This window comes from Sceloporus occidentalis, unplaced genomic scaffold (assembly GCF_023333645.1).
Source record: "Sceloporus occidentalis isolate IW3139 unplaced genomic scaffold, rSceOcc1.0.p SCAF_1, whole genome shotgun sequence".
NCBI lineage: Eukaryota > Metazoa > Chordata > Lepidosauria > Squamata > Phrynosomatidae > Sceloporus > Sceloporus occidentalis.
In genome coordinates this window covers 64,492,741-64,515,077 of record NW_028316981.1, presented here as the reverse complement: position 1 = coordinate 64,515,077, position 22,337 = coordinate 64,492,741, and the positions used below count along the sequence as shown (strand labels likewise).

The following is a 22,337-nucleotide window of genomic DNA, read 5'->3' as shown; positions in this document are numbered from 1 at the left end:
CAGCTGTTTCATTACATACAACTCATACTCTTAGTGACTGTGTGTTTGGCTATGGGCTGTGTGGTAGAAAGTGATATATAAATAAAATTATTAGGAGACATTTGGGGGAGCTTTCCTTAGTGTTGCTGGAATATGCGGATTGCTTATTTTATTTGTGAGAGAAAAGTAAATAGTAAATCAGATTATTTGACCTTTCCATTCCAGGATGGCAAGTAAGTTGCCAGATCTTGAGGAAAAGAAGGAGTGTGCAGAAGAAGAAGGAGCCAAGGCAAAACCAACAGGTTTAATATCTCCACATTCAGAGAGCACTTATGAATCTGAGTTCCCAGAGACATGTGCAGGGGGTCACCCCACTCCCGAAGACGAAAGCATGACACTATGTCCTTCTGCAAAAAGTGAAGAACTTGATTCTCAGCATATAGTTACCTGCACATTCTCTATCTCATTGGCTCTTCCACTTGTAATTCCAAGTAGGTAAATAGCATTGCTTGAAATAATTTTAAATATCCCCCACGCCTCCCAGAACTTAAACTGTTCTCCTGCTTCATCAATGTGCTTACCTGCAGGTTCCACTCTTAAATGTTAAAAAATAGTAAAAGCTCATGAACTATGAAATACCTCATTTAGAGCACAGACTCTAATCCTCTCATGTGAGTTACCTTGCAATGTTTTGCTATGGAGCTTCTGCCACCTATGTAGGTTTGTATGCTGTTATATAAAATGACAAATGATTGCTTTCAATCTTTGGGATGGTTTTAAAAATTTCTAATGGAATAAATATATTTTTCCAGCACTTAAGACTTGGCCATCATCTAGACATGAAATCCAAACACCGTCTAGAACACGAGAAGGATTTATTCCAAAAATGCTACGTTTTTATCACATGGAATATTTTCTTCTGCCAGATGATACTGATCCTCGAAAATTAGATTTGGTGTTATTTGGTCCATTGGCTAAACTATATTTGGAAACTGAATCTAAGGTAAGGAAAAACTACATTTATTTACTATATAAAATATTCTTGAACCCAGAGGAAAGGGGCAATTGGATTACATGTGCAGTTGGTTGGATCTTGTAATTCTCCTTGGTATTTGTTGGTTTATGACACCTGTCATTTTGATTTTTTGTTAATCATATTGTATAGTTATGTCTTGTTTTAAGAATATTGTATTTTTGTGTTAAAAGTATTATCATTGCATACGGCCCGTATATATTGTATGTGGCAAGCAGCACATAAATGAGAATGAACAAGGGGAGAATGGAATGCAATGCTTGGAAACATTAATGAGAAAATTCTAAACTACAACATTTTATTGCAGGCTCCACTGTTTAGCCAGAATAGCATCGCCAACAAATAAGCAATATTAACATGCTTGGGAAATCGCAGAATTTGCCAGAGGGTGGGGGGAATGATAGAAAAGTGGAAGCACACTACCCAAGTCTGCAGCCACACTGCAGAAATGATGTGATTTGACATGACTTTAACTGCCCTGGCTCAATGCTATGGAATTCTAGGAACTGTAGTTTGTGGTGGCCCTAGAACAGAACTGCAATGCCCAGGATTCCATAGCATTGAGCCAGGGCTGCTAAAGTGGTGTCAAACTGGATTGTTTTTGCAGTGTGGATGCAGCCCAAGAAACAGTCCAATAAAAAATGAGCATGCATAGCAGCTACAGAATGGAGACTGATGGCTGGAGGGGCAGCAGGGGTGGGAAAGGTGATCAAAAGAGGAAATGGAATGGAGTTTCTTGGAAGAGGGCATGGCTGGTTAGATGAATCTTGAACAGAAGCACTCCATATCTTGTTGCAAGTCCTCCTTATATAATGTAATGTAGGGGTGGGCAAATTTTGCATGTCCAGAATCTGGAGCTGGGCCTTTACCGTGTTTCCCTATTTTCAAATTCATTTTAACAGTTATTTTTAACCGAAAAAAACAAGCCTCCCATGGTCTCTGAGGTCTATGGGACCATTTTCATTTAATTTGGGTAGCCTCTGTCCATCTTTTGGCCTTGGAGAGAGATCACTTTTTCAAACAGGGTGATAGAACATTGGTTCTGGTTTTGAAACAGCTTTTCTGGAGGGTGGAACCTAGCAAAACTGGATACATAGGCGCGTTACAGACCGCCGGATTGCAGCGGTCTGCTGCCGCTGCCACTTGCACCGTCCGGGAGCCGCAGCCTTTAAACGGCACGGCTCCCGGATGCTGCCGAGAAGGAGCGCGGAAATTGCGCTCCTTCTGAGGCCCCGGAAGAGGTGCCGCAAAGCGCAAGGGGTGCATTTGCGGCGTCATTTCCGGGGCGACACGTGCGGACGCAACGCATCCAGCACGTAAAGATGGCGGCGCCCGTGTGTATAAGGCGCTGCCATCTTTACGTCCCTGTCACGTGCTAGGGGTGAGGCCGGTATGGATGCTAGGTCCTCGGCCAACCCCTAGCACATGACGGGGGCATATTAAAGGCCCGTCTATAACACGCCATAGATTCCAGAAGGCATTGGATGGGTTTGGGTTAAAAATTGGCCTAATAGATTTGATACCAAAAGCAAAGCAATGGCAAAAAAAGAAGAAAACAAATTTAGGCCTTACTGTCATAATGACCAAGAATTGACACTAAGGAGGAGAGGTCTAGGAGGTCAGAATTCAAATGGTAGCTGGTTCCAGCTAAGCCAATAAAGTGAGTCTCATTATGAGTCCCTCCAACAGAATCCCTCCTTTATAGATTGCATTCCCACTAAAATACAGATTTTATGGCATGTGGAGGACCAGTTGAAAAATGTTTCCAGTTTTGAAATGACTGAGGCATACATGTCCATTTTCCACCAGTCTCTGGTTGATTTGGAACACCTCTACTGGATGCCAAGACATCCTTCATAGCAAATTTGTGCCTGAAAGGACAAATTGTCTTCATTTGGTAAGAAATAAGGATGATATCAATCATTCAGCACAGTAACAAATGTAGTAAATGTTCATAAGGAAAGTCCCAATTGGATTCTTATCCTTAAAGGCTTTTTGGCCCTAAATATGTTGTGAAAATACCTCTCCTACTTCCAGAAAATAAATGGAATAAATATTTTTAAAAATCATACAAAACTAAAGTATCTATATGATACAAGAACAACATTCTTTCATATGCATACATGTATAGCTTCTGTAAAGACTTTACTGAAATATACACATTATTGTGCATCCAATACCATGATCATGCTGAGAATCAAAAACAAATAAGATACTTTGAATCAAGTTCCCTTAATGATTGAGATCCAACATGGAAATAGTGGTTTGAGCACTGGACTACAACTCTGGAGAACAGGCTTTGGTTCCCTGCTCAGCCATGGAAACCCACTGGGTGACCTTGGGCAAGTCACACTCTCTCAGCCTTAGAAAGAGGCATAGGCAAACCCCCTCTGAACAATTCTTGCCAAGAAAACACCGTGATCGGTTTGCTTTTAGGTTGCCATAAGTTGGAAATGACCTGAAGGCACACAGCAACTAAATGATTATATTACTTGCTATTCAGTCTTAAGTTTGTCAAAACACTGCTTTCAGAGCTTAACAACCTCTTTAGAGCAGTGGCATTGCAAATGAAGCTGACCCCATCATTTGTCACTTTTAAATCCTCTCTTCCTTCAATTGCTATTTGCTGTGGAGGGAAGAAAAACAGTAGGTATTTTTATGGTATCTGTCTTCCCCCATGCCTCCCCAGCAGTGCTAATAAGAGCTTTGGGGGATTGGCATGGAGGAATAGGTTAGTACTCGCCCCAGCCCTATCAAAGCAATGTGTTTTGTCCTTTTTCAACAAATAAAACTTGGAAAGAAGGTGGATGGATGCTCCAAGAAGGGTCAGGAGATGGTAGTGGAAAATACTGGAATGTGGAGAAGGAAATGAATAGTTTGTGTACTATGAAAAGACTTGGTGAGAAGAAATTCAGGGGTAGCTATTTGGTCATGCAACAAACTACGTACAGCAAATTTCAGAATCCACAAAACAGTTATACTTTTATACGGCCAACTAAAAAGCACAAAATACATCCAGTGCAACTGGGGCTTTGTTCCCTTCCACTCTGCAGCTCTCCATAATGCAAAAACTCTGCTCTTGAGTTTTTCCAGTCCTCAAGAAGTGGAGAATATAGAACATTACCTTCTACATTGCCCTCTGTATAGACAAAGGTTTCTTGATTGTATTTTAAAATCCCTTTCTGGTAGATCTTGCTTTCAGCAGACTTGTGTCCTTTTGGCTGGCAACAATGCATTTGTTACTTCTATGGTAGCAAAATTTGGTTTAGCTGCTAGCAAGATTAGAATTAGCTTTCTTGATTGGAATGACGGCTAGATCCATTCTAGTTTTATGGTTCTATTATTTTATTATTTATGATGTATTATTGGTTTCTTGTTGATGGATCTCTTTTATTAACTTTACCATGTTGTTTTTGGTGATTTTTATGCTTTGGTGTTTTTTTAAACACTGTTTTTGTAGTTACTGTTTGGATATATTTTATATTGTGACGGCTTTTAGCTTTTAACAATAAAATTCTATTCCAGTCCTCAAGAGACGTTTAAAGTACATGGTAGGGTATAGGAAAGAAAGGGAACCTCCCCCTCTTGATTCTGGGGATCATTGGCATCTAACAGAGCCATTCCATTGGATCCTGACCAAGAAAAAGAGTTTGGTGCGAAGCTCTTAGAGAATTTTGTTTATTATTTGTATAGCTGTAGCTCTTGAGAACACTTCCAAATGATTGTATGTCATAATTTCTAAAAAAATATTATTTAAATGTAGATTTTAAAATAATTAATAACCTATGAATTGGTGAGAAACGTTCTTGAAATATAGCACTTTAAGTGAGATATATAATTGAAACAAGCTGTTGTATCTTGAGTCATCATTCTGTTTTTTTGTCATTGTCACTTTCTGCCCTTGCATCTTTTCTTCCATTTGCCATCAGCCAGGGACTCCAAAAGATGGTGAGCGGCCCAGGTCGAAAAAGACAGCCACACTGCATACTTCAGTGAGTGTAGATAAGATTGTGAGACAAAGCTGGGAATGAATTATAAGCCTTCTAAATGCAGGCGCCTGCTACTCTGTTGTCCTGTGATCATGGATTAGAGAGATTAAGGTTTCCAGTTTAATGGCAAACCACATTCCAGAGGAGGAGTATCCTCCAATTAATTGTGATATTTCCATACATGTACAGATTGAACTAGAAAGGTACAAGGCTAGCACTAGACTCCATTCCATTTGGAATTTGGATAGTTTCGGGCAACCCAGGGAGCATCATAGATTCGCAAAACTATAATTACCTTTTTTCATGATTTCATTCATTTTTTTAATGACAGGTAACACAGCACATTAGGGTTAGCATTTTGTAATTGCAAAGCAACCAGCCATTACTAGACCATAATAAAACTTAAAAAATATGTCCTCTCATGGACATAACTCTGGCTTCAATTATCTTATTATCCTGAATAGTTAAAAGTCAGTAGCTTCTTAATGAGTCTCAGGTCTGGCATTTAGTGACTTTCTGGGTCAACCTTCTTCAACCTGATGTTCCTTAGATGTTTTGGACTTCACATTAGCTGAAGCTGATGGAAGTTGTAGTCCCAAAACTTCCTCTGGAGCTTATGGAAGGTGAAGTCATTAGTGCATGTCTAGCTGTTGCTGGATGCTATGAGGCTTCCCCTCACCTTCCCCTGGTCAATAAAAGGTTGAGGAGGAGGAGAACAGGAGGCAGGAATTTAGTGGTCAGGGGATCATTATACAAGAGAGGTAGTGAACACTTCCTGCTGCAGTGACCATAACAAGACATAGTCAGGAGTAAATTGAATTTACACTTGTGTATGTCACCAAAAGGATGCCAGCTATGGTTGAGCTTTTCCTCTTTTTATTTTTATTTATTTAATGTATACCCCAGCTTTCTCTGGATGAGATCCAAGGCAGCTTACAGCTTCTTCTAATTGGGATCTAATCTGAACTCAGTGCTATGAAATTTTGGAATTTTTAGTTTTTGTGAGATATTTAGCCTTCTCTCTCAGAGAGCTCTGGTGCTGCAACAAGCTGCAAATCCCAGGATTCCATAGCATTGAGCCATGACAGTTAATGGGTTGTTAAACTACATTAATACTACAGTGCAGATTAGGCCTGGGGCACAAAGTGGGTAGGAAAATTCAATAAAAGAGAAAATGGGACTTTTTTATTTAGTAAGGTCCTGTACACAGTGGCCATTAATGCTGCCATGGGGGCGGAGTTGGGGCGTAGCATCCTCACAGCCCAACTCTACCTCCCAAGGTGCCCTGACACTGTGCACTGCTCCACATGGCACACAGCATCATGGCGCTCCTATGGCACAGCACCGAAGGAGCGCCGTCTAGCTACAGCAATGTGACTATGACACCCTTTCGAAGGTGCAAAAAGGAGCTACTTCTTGTAGCTCTATTTTGCGCCCTCAAAAGTCCAGATTGGGTCCACAGCATGAGGTTGCCGCAGCCCTGATCCAGCTAGGAAAGGGGCAGTGTCTCGCTGCCTCTTAGGGGTTGTATGTACAGCCCTTAAGTTTATATTTTAGTGTTCTATTAAAAATAATAGTGAAGGCAGATAATAATAAAACATCAAATAAAATCATGTCAGTTAAAGAAAAGGAAAGAAAAAGTGGGTATTGGTAGTCAACAAGTTAAGAATGTTCTACAGTGAAACTTTAGATATTTAAAGCCTGAATAAAAATGCTGTTACCTGCTGGTGGAGAGGTAATAGACATGGAGCTAGGCTGACATCTTTTTCTTGTGAAATAACGTTAGGCCTTAGGTTACTATGTAGACGTTTGTTAACATCTCATATTTCACACATTTGAAGTAGTTTGTTTTCTTTTCATTATAAAATGATTTTATTCGAGAATTCAAAGAAATCAAGATTTATTTTTGGAAGCTAAGCAAATCAATATAATGAAATTCATAGTTAACAGGATACCACAGTTAATAGATGAAGACATAATGCAAACACTATACAGATTCTAACAAAGTAATACACGTTGGGCTTGGCTTCTTCTTGTTCCTTCTGTAGAATATATAACCTCATGGGTATTCTTCATCTCAGCTAGCAAATTTGACCTAGCCCCATAAGCCTCAGGTTTCCTGGATAGTGATATCTCATAATGACCCCATGAACTTCTGTTTTGGTTTTGAAAGGATAAAATGCCGAGGATATATATAGCAGGCCAAAGTAACTTTTTTTCCAAAATTGTCCCTCCTGTATTTCATAGGGAATGACACCAGCATAGTGCTAGAGCATATGCATTGTATGTATAAGGTCCTTGGTTCATTCCCTGACATCTCAAGTTCAAATGATATTTGCTAGCAGGTGATGTAAACGTTCTCCTCCAGAGAAGCCAGAGAACTGCTTCCAGTCAGGGCAGAGACATTAATTGGTTTGATGCACAAATGATGGGACTTACAGTAAGAAAAAATCTTTTGCACAGATTATTCAGAATCTTGAGTGAAGACTTTCATCATAATACAGTATTTACACTAAGAGCTGACTGATTTTTTTTAAAAAAGTGGCTCGGTGTCTGCAGCCGTGTCTTATTTTAATGTAAATCTTAAGTATGTCATAATTTTATATCTTGACATTTGATGGTGGGTAATGAAGAAAAATGATTTTAATCCATTATTCCAGTCTGCCTGTGGTGCTTTTGTAAGAATATCCCCCCCATTTAACTACAGTCTGTCCCCCCCCCCCACAAGATTGTTTAATGTTCTGTGATCTTGACATTTAAAACAATATGTGTGTATAAACTGACTGGTTTGTACATCTTGGTTTCTTTCAAAACGCAAAACAATAATGATTGCAGCCATTGCTATGAGAATATACTGTTTTAGTAATGCTAGTTTTTTAAAAAACATCTTTTTTAAAAAAAACAGGTTGTGAAACCATGGCTTGAAAATGACCAGATCTGGGTTTCATGGAATCATAGTGTTGAAATTAATGTTACCAATGACTTCCTATTAAAGCTAAGAGACCACAACATAACATTGAGATTATGGGATCTCAAAGAAAAAGTTTGCTCAAAAGCCAGATTTGGTAAACATAAGGTTGCTGTGCCACATTTGGATCAAGATTTTGAAGGTGAGTTGACCAAACTCCTCAGAGATTCAGAAATAACCAAACTTCTGAGAAACTCTTCTCAGATAAAGGGATTAACAGCTTTTGAAACCTTAAATGCAGGGTTTTAGTAACAGATTAGGTGGCTATAATAACAGTTTTTACCACCATTTTGCTTGTGACTTTTGGGGAACCAGAGAATGTACCCATAGATTCCAGAGTATTGCTGGAATCTCAATTTAGTCAGTTATTCTTGGGTAGGCACCCTAGAAACTCCATACAAACTAGTTGGAGCTTGTAAATCATCCCCACCAGATTTTGTCCCAGTGTTTTCAAATTTTCTTAAGAAAGAAGTGATTCCACAGCCTTTAGTCTTTTGATGAAACAAGTCATTTTCAAATTTTTCAAACCCTAGTAATGATGTTGAATTGAAATTGCATAATAAAACAATTAAAAACATTGAGTGAGGTATTTTCACTTGTGAATCTTTAAAAACAATCATGCTTATAATATCCTTTTTTGATGTCTCTGATTTGTTTTACACTTGGTATTTCTGTTCTTCAAGATTTCCCTTTTTAAGTATTGAATTTGTATGTGGACTCTAACTTTGTAGGCAGTGAAATGCCTAAACATTTCATCCTCCATATTTGAGATTATATGTCACTAGGTCAAGTGTTCTCAGGACTCCTGCCTTCCATACAATTATCAGTCAAGGATTCTTTGAGGCTTTCCTGGTATGTACTGGCAGCCGCTTCTTAAAGTCTTTGGTGTGCTGCTCCTGTGTTCTTCATATTTGTAAAAGGGCTGGACTGTAAGGACAAAGTTGCCCCCTTTTGTAAGATACCTAAAAAAGTAATAATGATATAAAGATCCAGGAGAGGAGGTAGGCTTGTATTCAAGAGCATTGAATATAATTTCTTGTTGCGTCCCCCAAGGTGCTGTGAAGCAAATAGTTTTGTGCCAAAGAGAATTTGTAGAACGCAGTCAACCTAAACCCAGTCGCACAAAAAGTAAAGTAACAGAAGAACATCATATGCAGGAGAAACTAACAGGTATGAGAGTATGAGCATAGGGGACCCTTCTGCATTTATACAAGCTATGTGTGATCTTATATAAGCCTTTGTTTTCCTTATTTCAATCTTTATTGTGATAGCTGTTCTTTTTATCTGTAAAAAGCAATCCTTTTAGCCAAGTCTGTTGGACAGCCTCATAAATTTACATAATATTTGCTAATGTTAAACTGCTGTTGTGTGCAGAAATGTATTTTTGATAACCTGAAGTTTGATTAAAGAAAATCTAGTGTAGGTGCAGGGATGTTGTGCCTCAGCAGTTAAGACGCTGACTCTGACAACTGCAATATAGGCAGGTCAGCAGTTGGAGGCCCAAGTACTATGTGACAGAGTGAGCTCCTGTCACTACTACCAGCTTCTACCAACCTAGCAGTTTGAAAGCATGTAAAAGTGCAAGAAGATAGATACCGCCTTAGTGGGAAGGTAAGTGTTCTGTGCAGTCATGCTGGCCACGTGACTATGGAGTTGTCTTTGACAATCCCTTGGCTTCGTAATGGAGATCAGCACTGTCTCCTACAGTTGGACACAACTAGACAAACTTGTCAAGGGAAAACCTTTACCTTTACGTTTAATATAGGTGCAGTAATCATCATAATGACAGGAATCCGTTCTATTCAGGAAACTCAGTTCTCTTTCAACATAAAAAGATGTGTTGGGAAGTAGAAGTATTTGTTGCTATACTTCTTTTATATTTAGATCCAAATTATGTTTTGACAATCAAGTAATGTTTATAGCAACCCCCCCTTCACTGTATTCTAAAATATTTTGTACCTGCTTATTTTGTAATTAAAATATTTCTATCCCAACATATCCTATATTGTAATTTCTCTGGGTGTCTTACACTAAAATCAGTTTAAACAATGTAAAATTTAAAACAATAAAACATCACATAAACATTTTAAAAACCTATTAAACAGTTAAATAATTTAAAAGTTAAAACAGACTAAAACTCTAAAATCATACATGCTTTCTGGTTTTCATAAAATTATTATACCCCAAATACTTTAGAGAAACATTTTAACTTGGCTCTGGCATGAAACCAATGTCAGTGCCACTCAGACCCCCAAGAGGAGGGCATTCCATAGCCTCAATGGAGAAGATTATGTCCTGTGTAATCCTATTGTCTTCTCTCTTAGTTGTGGCTGCTGTCTTCTTGTCCCCCCCCCCCAATTTATGGGAGATACTTGTTTACAGGTCCCTTATTCAATAAGGGTATGGATGTACTGCCCTTGGGAAACAGAGATTTTAAGAGCACACTATGGTTTCTGCTACCTTAACATGGTCATTTGCTTTTCCATATTGGGAAGCCACTCATTTCCTAGGCCTCTGAGATGCCATCTCAGATTTCAGTTCTGTCAAGAATCACCATCACTTTCCTTTTCTGTTTTTTCTAAGGGAACAGATGAGTCTTTTATCTGTATTTTGATTTAGTTGGCTCGAAGCCCAGGCAGAAACTTCAAGTCTGTACATTTAATATTTTCTTGTCTGTTATACAGACAGCACCTTTTAGAGTTATGGTTTTAACTCATTTTAACTCTTGCTTTTAATATGCAGAACAAAAGGTGGCAAAATCATTGGGATTACTAGCAGAATACCCATTACAATAGGGATTCAACAATAATTTCCTTTGCCCTTCTTCTACTACAGCGAGTGATCTGCTGGATCAGAAGCCTTCTGTGATCAGAAGTTCTCCTGTTTGTGGGAAACAAATTCTAGATTCATTCTGAAACAAGAGGCATGCTTCCTTTCTTTTTTGAAAATGCACCACCTATGTACCCAGTGTCTACTTGAAATAGGCTTTTTTGTGAAAGGAATGGGAAAATGAAATTTTTAAGATGGTTGTTGCCATCTGAGGTTTTCATAAGTATTTGTATTAAATTATTTTAAAGTACTTTTCTGATACTCAGTAGTACCTTTTTACTTTATTAAGTATAACATTCTCTATCCAAAAACTTGGAAGGAGGAGCCATTGAATACAGTATATTGGAGCCCACTTAGAGTACCTTTACTTGGTCTGAATGTCCTGATTAGAACATTGTTTAAGGAATGCATTTGTTGACAGAAGCAAAATAGTGGACAATAGATATATATCACATTGTTTACATATGCTTCTAATCAATGACCAGTTAATCACACATTGCAAAACCCTAATTAATGTCCAATATGTTACAGTTCCTCCTAATTCACCTACCAGCAAGCATTTAGAGGAGGAATCTAAAGCCGATGAGCATAGATCTTTCCCTAGAGGAAGTTCTGCCAACATTCCCACAAAATCTGAAGAAAATATCCGATCAATGAGGTAAGTGACCCAGGCTGTATTGTTCTTGGAATAATTTCTATCTGTACTGGGGCATATACATACTTCTTCTAAATGAAACTGAAATCAGATGTATCTTCCTGCTATCATGCAATAGTTGCACTTTTTTTCCAGCAACAGACAACTGTTGACAGGTTTCTACTCTCTTGGGCAGATTTGTCCCATTTCTGTAAATTTAGGTAATGACCAGCAGATTTCTCACTTCCAAAAGTTAGTTTTCGACCCATGATATCATACCATTGAGCTCAGGTAAGCTCAATTGCTTGGAAAATGCAAGGAAAAAAGATTGTGAATTAGCCAATTCCTTTTTTGTTAGTGTGTAGAATCTACTGAGTATGAGGCATAAAAACATTGTTTTAATTAATATTAAAAGCATTAAAATATTCTGCAAAACATATGTGTGTTGATTATGCATAAGGAAGAAAGCAAGAGAAGTTTTTGTTGCAAGCATAGCATCCAGGTTTTTTTTTTAACTGTTTGATTATGAGAGTATGGTGCCTGTGTTTGTGTATATGTAAGTGTCTGATGTCAGCTGTTTAAAAAATTACAAAAAAGGTGAACAAAACAAGTTCAAATGGATTGTAGCTGATGATCAATGCTATTTTTAGAGACACCTTTGTACTAAGAATGAGACATATTTTAGTTGTAGGATGATCTAGCACTTTTAAACCTGCTTTAAAGGTAAATCCGTACCCAGAGGATACTGAGTGCATGTGTATGTGGGCCAATTACACAGGGCAATTACACCCTGCCTTCACTGCATACTGTATACATGATGCAGGGCCAAATCCCTACTTTGAGTGTATACTTCCTTCATGAGAGAAGGCCAGTTGCACATTGCATCTGCCTTATCTCTGACTAAATCAGATTTTTAAATTTTCATCTTTTGCTTTGGTTTTGCAGGAAAATCTGGAGCATTCTGTAGCAACAGTGGGTGCTCTTTACACTTATGTGCCCCCTTGTACCATCATCGCTGGTGTGAGTCACTCCCTTTGTGGTCACAATGTTGTGATTGATGCGGAACACCTCGTTTCTGACTTCAGAGGGAACAATTTGCACCAGTAATGGCAGTGCCAGGTGGAACAGTTATTAACTGTGTAAACACATGGGCACATGTGTAAACAGCCATCCAGCATCACTATGGAATGCAGATGTAACATGGGGAATCCAAGAGGTCATTTCTGAGTCCAGAATAATTGACCCTGAGATGAATCCTGTCTCATTTCTGCCTCACTGTTTTCCTCATTCTATTCTCCCATCCATGTCTTCAGGTCCTTTCTTAGTTCCAGGGTATTAAACCAGTGGGGGCCTGGCTGAGCCTATATAATATGGCATGGTTCCTCACTTTGAATGAAGTAGCAACACAGATGGTCCCTCTTGCATTCTGTTCCCTCTTCTCACTTGTCCAATCTATGTCTTGATTATTAGATCTCCTGTCTCTTGTTTTTTTGGCTGCTGTGTACCTGATCTAGAATGTGATTCTGCTGTCCCCTGTGCAGGAGCACAAAATCTGGCCTCTTGTTTTTGAGGTCTGCCTGCACCAGAACAGAACTTCAGTGCTGCTCTGTTTCAGGTTTTCCCACAATCCTGGATTTTTAGAGTAGCTAGAAAGAAAGAAATGAAAACAGGCAGGATTACATTCAGTCTAAGTGCTTCTTGAATATCTTTGTCAGAAGCTACATAAAGAAAGGCAGATGCAACAGCCATGAGATGGTCACTTTCTAATTATTATATCTTTTACTAGATTATAGAGCCCTTTAACAATTGTTGACTTTGAAGATAATTATGCACTGTTTTGGAGTGACCTTTAACCTGTTTGAAAAATTACAAAACCTGAAGACTTCAAAAGATTATCCATTTTAAGGTCATTTTTGAACATCAAATTAATTTTCCATCTTCACACTTTTGGCCACCCAGATGATATGAGGCTGTACATTTCACTTAATAATTGTCACATAAGTCTCAGAAAGTTTCAGTTTTATGATGCTATTTTTAGTCTGTAACCCCGCTTCGACCCAATTGGGAGAGGCGGGAAAACACAAATAAATTTGTTATTATTTATTATTATAAGATGTGTGGGAATAAAGAGGCATCTTTAATATTTAAAAAAGCAAACAAAAATAAATCTCTGTTACAAAATAACATCTGTTACTTTCATGAATAACAAAAATTATTATTTATCAGTAACAAAAAATTGGAAAATAGTTGCAAATGCAATTGGCCCTCCATATCCACGGATTCTGCATCCACGAATTTAACTAAGAACAGCTTGAAAATGTTCAGGTTTTTTTACCCCCCAAAGCAAACCTTGGTTTTGCCATTTTATATATGGGATACCATCTTACTACTCTTTGTATATAATGCAACTTCAGCATCTACACACTTTGGTATCCACAGGGGTGGGGGGTAGGACCCAGAACCAAACACAAGTGAATACCAAGGCCCACTGAATGACTATGAATGAGACTGGTTGTAGCAAAGTATTCATATCAATCTGCTCTTTATTATTCCAGTATATAACTAACAAGTTCCACCTTTCTATCAGCCAAGCCATCATTTGCCTTCTCTCTTCTACCCATACAATATTAGATAACTGAACCATACAGACATGTTCAAAGTCTTCAATTACCTACCAAAATCTTCAATTACCCCTATTAATTCCAGGGATGTACTTTTCTCTGTTAGCACTCACCCTTTCCCCCACTTCTGGTTCCATCTCACTTTTGCATTACAGTTTCAGTTTCTATCCATCAGAGTTGCCAATGTGCACACAAGATGTTGTACAAGTGCATCTGGGTCTTTGTAAATTTATTTGTGTGGTATTTCCTTTCCTGCACTGTGGATTTCTTTAACGAACAGAAACTTGAAATAAAGACTGCTTGATAAAAGATTTAATTCAGAAAGACAAGGCAGTGCTTGACTGTGTGTACAGGAATATGGATTTCAGCTTTCCACTGAAACTTGGAAACAGTTTTGGGAAGTAGTTTAATAATTTGTAGGATGATGGTGTTGGTGTCGCAGATTGCTTTACAGTGTTGGCTTTAGTAAATGTTTGTTGTGTGGTCCAAAGCATTTTTTGTTTTTTGAGAATATAGTGTGTTTATTCTTCTGGATCTGCTATTTTAAGATTTCTTGATTTGTTTTGTTTCCTTTTAAACAGTTCTTAGTTCCTGTTTTGTAGACAAAACACACATTTCCTGATCATTTGTTTGAAGTCCTTGTTAATTTAATAGTTTCCTCTTATATTCCATCAATAGGGAAACAGCTTCTTTTGAGGATAGGGTTGCCATAAGTGAGGACCTCTAAACCGGGACAAATGTAGGACAAATGTAGGGCAACATTTTCAAATGTAGGACACATTTTTATAAAAATGGAGGACACGCAAAAAATTGAGGTTTTTTTTAAAAAAATGTTAATATAAATGCATGTTTTTAGGCATGATCAAAATGGAGGACATTTTGGCATTATTCTTAGACAGATGGCAGAAATGTACTTGCCCTCGGGTTCAACTTTACTTCTCAGAAGTGTGTACTTGGTCAAGGGACTGTGGTTTTTCTTCACTGCGCATGAGTTTGTAAAAATCACAGCAAGTTACATTGGCCGTGCCTCAGAGGCTTGTTGATATCAATATCACCACCATCATCATCATCATCACCACTATAATTGGCCAAGAAAGGCAGACTTGTTAGCATTCAAAGCGCCATAAATACACAGAAAATGCACTTGCATATATTTAATAATAAAAAATAATAAAAAAAAACAAGGCAGGGGTGTATATATTTAATAATAAAAATTAATGTAATAAAATAAAAAACAAGCAATAATAAAAATTAATAAAATAAAACAAAAACAAGCAATAATAAAGTTAATGAAATAAAATAAAAACAAGCAATAATAAAAATTAATGAAATAAAATAAAATAAGTATTTTATATTTTAAAAAATAATTTAAAAAACCCCAAAATACCAAGGCAGACCTAATGGCCACTGACTCAGCTTTCCTCTTCCTCCTCCTCCTCCTCCTTCTGTGGCCCAATTCTGCCCTGGCCTTCAGGCACCCTTCCTCCAGCTCCTCCTTCACCTCCTCCTCTCCCCCCTCCTCCTCAGGATGGCTGGCGCGGGAGGAAGGGAAGTGGGGCAGGCACGCACGCGTGCGCGGAGGGAATGGGGAAGGCGCGCGCGCTGCCACTGGCCCCTACTGAGGCCTGGGCAGAGTGCAAGCCCTCCCAGTGGGGGCGCAGTGGCAGCGGCGCTTCTGCCGCCGGCCCGTTGAGGAAGAGGGGGAACCAGGGCAGGCGCACGCGGGGGGGAGGGAAGTGAGGCAGAGGCGCGCACGCACGGGGAGGGAAGTGAGGTAGAGGCGCGCGCGTGCGGGGAGGGAAGTGGGGAAGGCACGCGCGCTGCCCCTGCCCCTGCTGAGGCCTGGGCGGCGCGCAAGCCCTCCCAGTGGGGGCGTGGTGACAGCGGCGCTTCTGCCGCCCGCCGAGGAAGAGGAGGAAGGCAGAGCCGGAGGAGGAGGTGGGTCGGCACCGCAGCAGCTGCATTAGCGGCAGCGGCAATGGCCGCAGCGGACCCCCAAACCGGGAACAAGGCACGGGTGGGGGCCCAAACCGGACCGTGACCGGGAGGGGCCCCCCGAAACCGTGAATGGCATGGGGGCCGCCGGGTTATGGCAACCCTATTTGAGGAGGATCATAAACTTGTTAAAGAAACCCCTGACAATTCTTTACTCCCCCTGAATTAAATGTTTTATAATATATGTCATGTAATATTTGACTGGTACTGGGAAAAAAGACTTCCCATATTTTATTAGCTTATACTTTGGGTGGAGTGGATTTGGCATCTCCAACAATCATATAATGAAGTCATAAGATTTGCAACAAAATAAAACGACTTCGTTATCAGAGCAAGAACATAAATCATGATGTTATCCTGGTCAGTACATAGATGTCTCCCCTCCCTGGAAACGGATTTGCTGGCACAAATTTTTGGAGCAGACTGCAAGAAACTGAAATGTAATTAAAAGTTAATTTAACAGCTCCTATGCTATTTTACAGGGCAGGATACCAATAATTATATAATTACAGACAGCCCTATGTTTCCACCGATTCTTTATCCTTGAATTCAAGCATCCACTGCTTAAAAATATTCCCAAAAAGTATAATTCTAAATAGTAAACCTTGATTTTTTTTCATTTTATATAAGGAACACCATTTTACTATGCCATTGTATTTACTGGGAGTTGAACATCCACTGATCTTGCTATCCACAGAGGATCCTGGAACCAAACCCCAGTGAATACTAAGGGCCTGCTGTGTTTAGAATATGGTGGCAGATAGTTAACTTTTGTGTATATCAGAAAAGGCTTATAAATGGGTTGATCCAAGCTGTAATTTACATCTGTTTTTCATATCCCTAATGGTAATGTATGCCAAGCAACATTATTCTAATAGTATGTAAAATATGCAAACCAGTTGGGCAGTGACACTTGTTTCGCTAAGAGGAACATGGATATGGGTAAGATCATTCTCCACTGAATGATCGAAAAAGTCCAAAAAGTTCCAGATTTAAAATTCAAAATGACCTCCTCCTTCTCCTCCAAGATGGACTCTTGGTCCTTGCACCTCCACTTGCCTCCTCCCCAAAAGATCCAGCACGGCCGGCTAAGCCTCCCCAGGGTTGGAGGAGGCAGTGTCACACTTGGGGCCTCAGCTGAGGCCCCAGAAGATAAGGTAATGGTGCTTGGGGTAATGGTGCCACAATAAACTACAGTTCCCAGGATTCCCTAGAAATTAAAGCGGCCTCAAACTGGATTATTTCTGCTATCTGTTTTGGGCCATTGTTTCAGGGACGTAGCCAAGGGGGGGGGGTTTCTTGGGGTCCGGACCCCCCCTTCCATTAGAAAAATGAATGGTGTGTGCTGCTGCGCCGCCACGCCCAAGCCCCATTATAATGGTGGCACTTAGTCTGGACCCCCCCCCCCCCTTCCTAAAATCCTGGCTACGTCCCTGATTGTTTGCTTTGCTCTATATTTTTAATCAATAGAATCAACTTTAAACAACATAGCTTGGATTTACTGGAGTTTATCAGACAAGGGAAATTGGAAGTATAATCCAATGGCAATCCGAAAGCAGTCATGGGGTTTAACATTATTGCGTGATCCGAATGCAATCATGGGGTTTCACGTTATTGTGTGATAGACTACCACACACAATTTTGAGCAATGGCAAGCTATTTTCAGGCAATGGGAAGTCAGTTCGAACGCAATTTGAATTCACGTAAATTCACTGAACTAGCGAATTCATGTGAATGCGTTCTGGCCCCACTTTCTTTTCATTTGAAATAAAGAGAAATTCCTCCCATGTGATAAATTCCACTTATGCCGTATCATTATCCTGGGAGAGCACAGGCAGACATCTCATGTTCATGTGGTCAGCTTTCCTATTACATTTCACATTGTTGCTGTTTCTTGGCATAGGGTGGATATCATATAGAGGGGTAAAACTATGCATCTAGTGGATAGAGAGAACATTTTGTTCTTTCTCTTGCTACCAGAACCCAGGGTCATCTCTTGAAACTAAACAGTTGGAGATTCAGGATAGAAAAAAGTACCTCTTTACACAGCACATAGTTAAAGTGTAGAGTTTGCTATCAGAAGGTATAGTAATGGCTCTAAAAGGGGACATCCACTGAAATGGGTGACTACTAGTCATGATCCTTATATAGACCTATGAGTATCAGAGACTGTGATGTCAGTTGGTGGTGAGCACAAATACAGTTGCATTAATATCTTCCTTGTGGACTTCTGATGAAGGTATCTGCCTTCAGTGTGATCCAGTACAGCTTTTCACATGTTTAGCATCTTATGTTTAGTGGGACTCTCATTTTTATTAATATAGTTTAGAATTTCTAAACCATTGTGTGAGGTGAGATGAGTTAATATTATAGAATCCACCCAGACCAGAGCATTGTAGGATGGGAAACTGACACAGGTCCAAAACACATTGCAGGAATAATCCAGTTAGAGACCTCTTTGACTGCCCTGGCTCCGTGCTGGAAAATCCTGGGAACTGTAGTTTATTGTGGCACCAGAACTATCTGACAGATAAAGCTAAATGTCTCACAAAACTCATGAAAACTCTCATGAAAACATAGCCAGATGCTTCTCCGGTCTTTTCCTCTCTCCACGAGCAGGGGAATTTTAGTGGAAGGATGAGACTGTTGTTGCACAGTAGTGAGTCCTAAGGGGGCTTTGGACATTGTAGAGGGAAGAATAGTAACTTCTGCAATGATCAAAAAATACATACACAAGTGTAAAGTGAACTTACATTTGCATTGCCAGCCAGTGTGTAGGGGCAGTTTAATTGAGATCTCTAAACACTTACCTTGCCTAGTAAGTTGTGATAACTATCAGGGTGGCTTTTTATAAACCAGAGAGCGCTGAATTCTTTTTCGCTCAGATACTTGATTTGCCACAAATCACTAACATGCAGGTTAAGAATGTTTCTTAGTAGCATTTTTTAACTGACTGCCTGGGGCTGCATCTAATGCCATGCTGATCTTCCCAATCAAGCTCTTTGACCCAATAAAATCGGTGAATGAAAGAGTGGTGGCAGCACTTTGCAGATTTCTGCACATCTCCTGTCGCCTGTCATTCAATTTGTCATACTGTTCCAGAGGTTCACCTCCAACCTGCTGGAACAAATGTTGGAAAGAAGCAAGGAACTGCAGAGGAAAGGAGGAAATCAGTCAAACTCTTGCCTACTTCAGTTCCTGGTATTCTTTCACTGATTCAAAAGCCATCTGTGAGCAGAAGGACCATTTTAAATATTATTGGAATGTTAGTCTAGGTAGCAATAGCAAACAAGCTGGTAAATAATGGTACAAGATTAGAGCCAAAATAAGGCCTCTGAAAAATAATGAGAGGGTGACAGTATAATGTGGAGAACTCCTAGGTTAAGAGAAGTATGGCCTTTTGTTTATATAATATATCTGATCTAGTCTGGCCTGCCATTATCTTCCTTGAGATAATTATTTGGATATGGGGACTATACAGGCCATCCTTTTGAGGTGGTCTGCAACTGCCTCTTTACTGGTAGAATCGGTGCCATGGCCCAGCCTCTGTAGAGCACAAAAAGGAGCTGGAAAAACTGGCTCCTTTTTGTGTCCTTGAAGGAGCGCCATAGCTGCCATCTCACGGCGTGATGATGCCCCTTTGGTGTTGTGTTGTTTGGGCGCTGCACCGGAGGTGCATCATCATGGCACATGCTGTGTAGACTGGCGTGCACCACAATGGCGCCCTGGTAGGGCTTGGAGCATGCGGATGCTCAGCCCTCACCCCACCCACAGACTGGAGCTTTTCACCGGTCTCTATAGGGCCATGGTGCATAACCTGCTGCCTTCACAGCAACAACACAAAGCATGTGGTACATCTTTGTTCATCTTCAAAAAAAAGAGGCTTTAGCCTAGCTGAGGCATAAAGAGAGCTAAAAAGAAGACCTCTAGGCCTTGTGGTACAATGGTTTGTTCTGTAGGTAAGTGACCAGTGCAGTGAAAATCCAAGAAATGAGTCTATTCCCTGCAGAGCATGACATGCTAAGGATCAGGATTAGTCTGTGGCTTTTAAAAAGTGGGATCTGTCTCTTCCTTTTGGGTGTGGTTGTATAAGTGTGTGGTTGTGCCCCATCAGAAGAAGAATTTAGCTTTCCAAAATGAAAAATAATATTTCTCTAGTACACAGTCTCCTTAGCATATGTCATGCGGGGGTGGACACAGGGGAGTAGAAGAATCACATGGCCATAATACTTCATCCTTCCTTCTTTTGACTCCAGCAAAGGCCTCAGTGGGGTTGTAAACTTCCACAGATGGCAAGGCATGTTCTCTGTTGTTCTGCTTGCAATCAGCAGATGAGAATTTGTTTCCAAGGACCAAACAATAACTCGTGAAATATGGCAGACATGGAACGTACATCTATTAGCTTCTTGCTTTAATCCCAACACCTGGAGATGTTTTATTCTAATTGATTACCTCGAAGGATTCTATCCTGCTGCAGGAAAAAATTGTTTTCTGTCACTAACAGAAATGAAATAGACATAGTGATTTCAGCTTTGAATGTTAATGTTTCCTTACTCCTTCTTGTGCTGTAGTTCATATCTACTCTTAAATGTACTGTAGTTTGTTTTAAACAAAATAGTCTGCTCCTGAGGCACAGATTATTTAGTTTTATCAATTTTCATCTGACAAAAGCTTGATATAGCTATGCTTTTGAATTCTTCTAGCACTTTTCTGTTTGAGAATCTGCAGGACTGCTGGACTACAGTGGCATAAGAGGAAATAAATGGAATTTCACTGTAATATCTATTTGTTTATGCTACAGATTTATGTTCCAGTGAATATGAAAAATACCGCAGTGATGTACTGCATAAAACATACAGTAGTATGAAATGCAAAAAAATTAAAACAATACTTGATTGAACTCTAGAAAAAGCGTGAATGAAAATATATGACTTAAGCAAGGTTTAGTCTCCCTTATCCAAAAAGTTTGAGTCCAGAAGTGTTTTGGACACCCTCTGAGATGTCACCTTGTGCATTCTGCACCCCCCTAGAACAGGGCAAGGCACCCTGGCAGTTGAAAAGTATTGGCTCTTAACAAATTTACACAGTTCCTTGTTTCTTGGATCTGGCAACTGAATTGTCTCCATGCATCAGATAGTCTTTTCAATAACTGTTTAGTTTTACAGCCAGTTGAATTTATAGTCACATTAGACATAATTTCAGTCTGGCTCGAAATCTGAAATTTGACAGGTTTGGTTGGGCATTTGCAAGGAAAATTTTGCTAGGTTTTAGCATTGGGCCACCTCATTTATATGGGCCATTCAACACAGTTTGGAACATAATTATTTGCTTGAGTGATGTTAATATTAATCAATTTCACATGATTATTCAACGTGTCAAGTTCTGTAAAATCTCATTGCACTGGTCATATTTCATCTGCATTATACAACTCTTCTAGTTAATGGCATACACCAGTATTCAGTGATGATTAATTACATAATAAATTCTTGCCAACAAATACTGCAGTGTTTAGTGAGTTTTGCTAGAATCCTTTAAATTATCCTTTGTCGTGGCTGCCACAAAATATTGTAAAGCATGATTTTAAGCTAAGCCTTCCCTTACATGTATGATTTAAGTCACAGATGAATTAAGAACTGAACAGGCTACTAGCAGTATTTCTCATCAAGTGTATCATTACATCCCAGCAATACATACACCTTCCAACAGGCAAGGAGGAGAGAGTTTTCTGAGTCTTTATTTTAACTTAACATTATACAGAATTATATCTTTGCTTGGTTAAAAAAATGGAGTGCTGAGCCTTGTATCTTTTCTTCCTAATGGTTGCTACCAGATCTATTTGATTGAACTGAAAGATTTTTTTTCTGCATCCAATCATATTCATTTCCAACAGTCTTGCTGCGAAAATAACTAGAGGCACTATTGTGCTTGGATCCTGAGATTTTCTTTCCACCCTCTGCATAGATGGCAACATTCTTTGACTCGAGTTCTACTTACAGGACACTCCTACAAAGCAAATGAGGGGAGGCACCATTTGCTATATATTCCTTCACCTTATATCCCTCCCAGTATATTATGAAGCACTGAGGGACTCTAGCACAGTGCAGGGAGGCTGCAGGAAAGGACCTAGTGGAAGGGATCACAACACCTTCCCTGAAGGGAAGGAGAGTCAGGATCCAACTTATAACAGAAAGTTATTTCAATGTGGTGTACTTCTGTTCTTATTGTTATGGTTTTAAATGCTTTTAAACTATATTAAAGTTGTGGTTTTAATAGGATAGGTTAGTTAATA

General features: G+C 39.5%; 1 protein-coding gene across 1 annotated transcript in view; it reads left to right on the top strand.

Moving 5' to 3' along the window:
- Positions 1–205: 205 nt before the first annotated feature.
- The window catches only part of CFAP92 (cilia and flagella associated protein 92 (putative)), a 60,150-nt gene continuing 38,018 nt past the window's right edge, over positions 206–22,337 (top strand). The window contains exons 1-6 of the mRNA XM_089523165.1: positions 206–470; positions 792–982; positions 4,942–5,004; positions 7,907–8,111; positions 9,023–9,139; positions 11,330–11,456. Coding sequence (XP_089379291.1) covers positions 206–470; positions 792–982; positions 4,942–5,004; positions 7,907–8,111; positions 9,023–9,139; positions 11,330–11,456 — 968 coding nt within the window. The remainder of the gene's footprint in view (positions 471–791; positions 983–4,941; positions 5,005–7,906; positions 8,112–9,022; positions 9,140–11,329; positions 11,457–22,337) is intronic.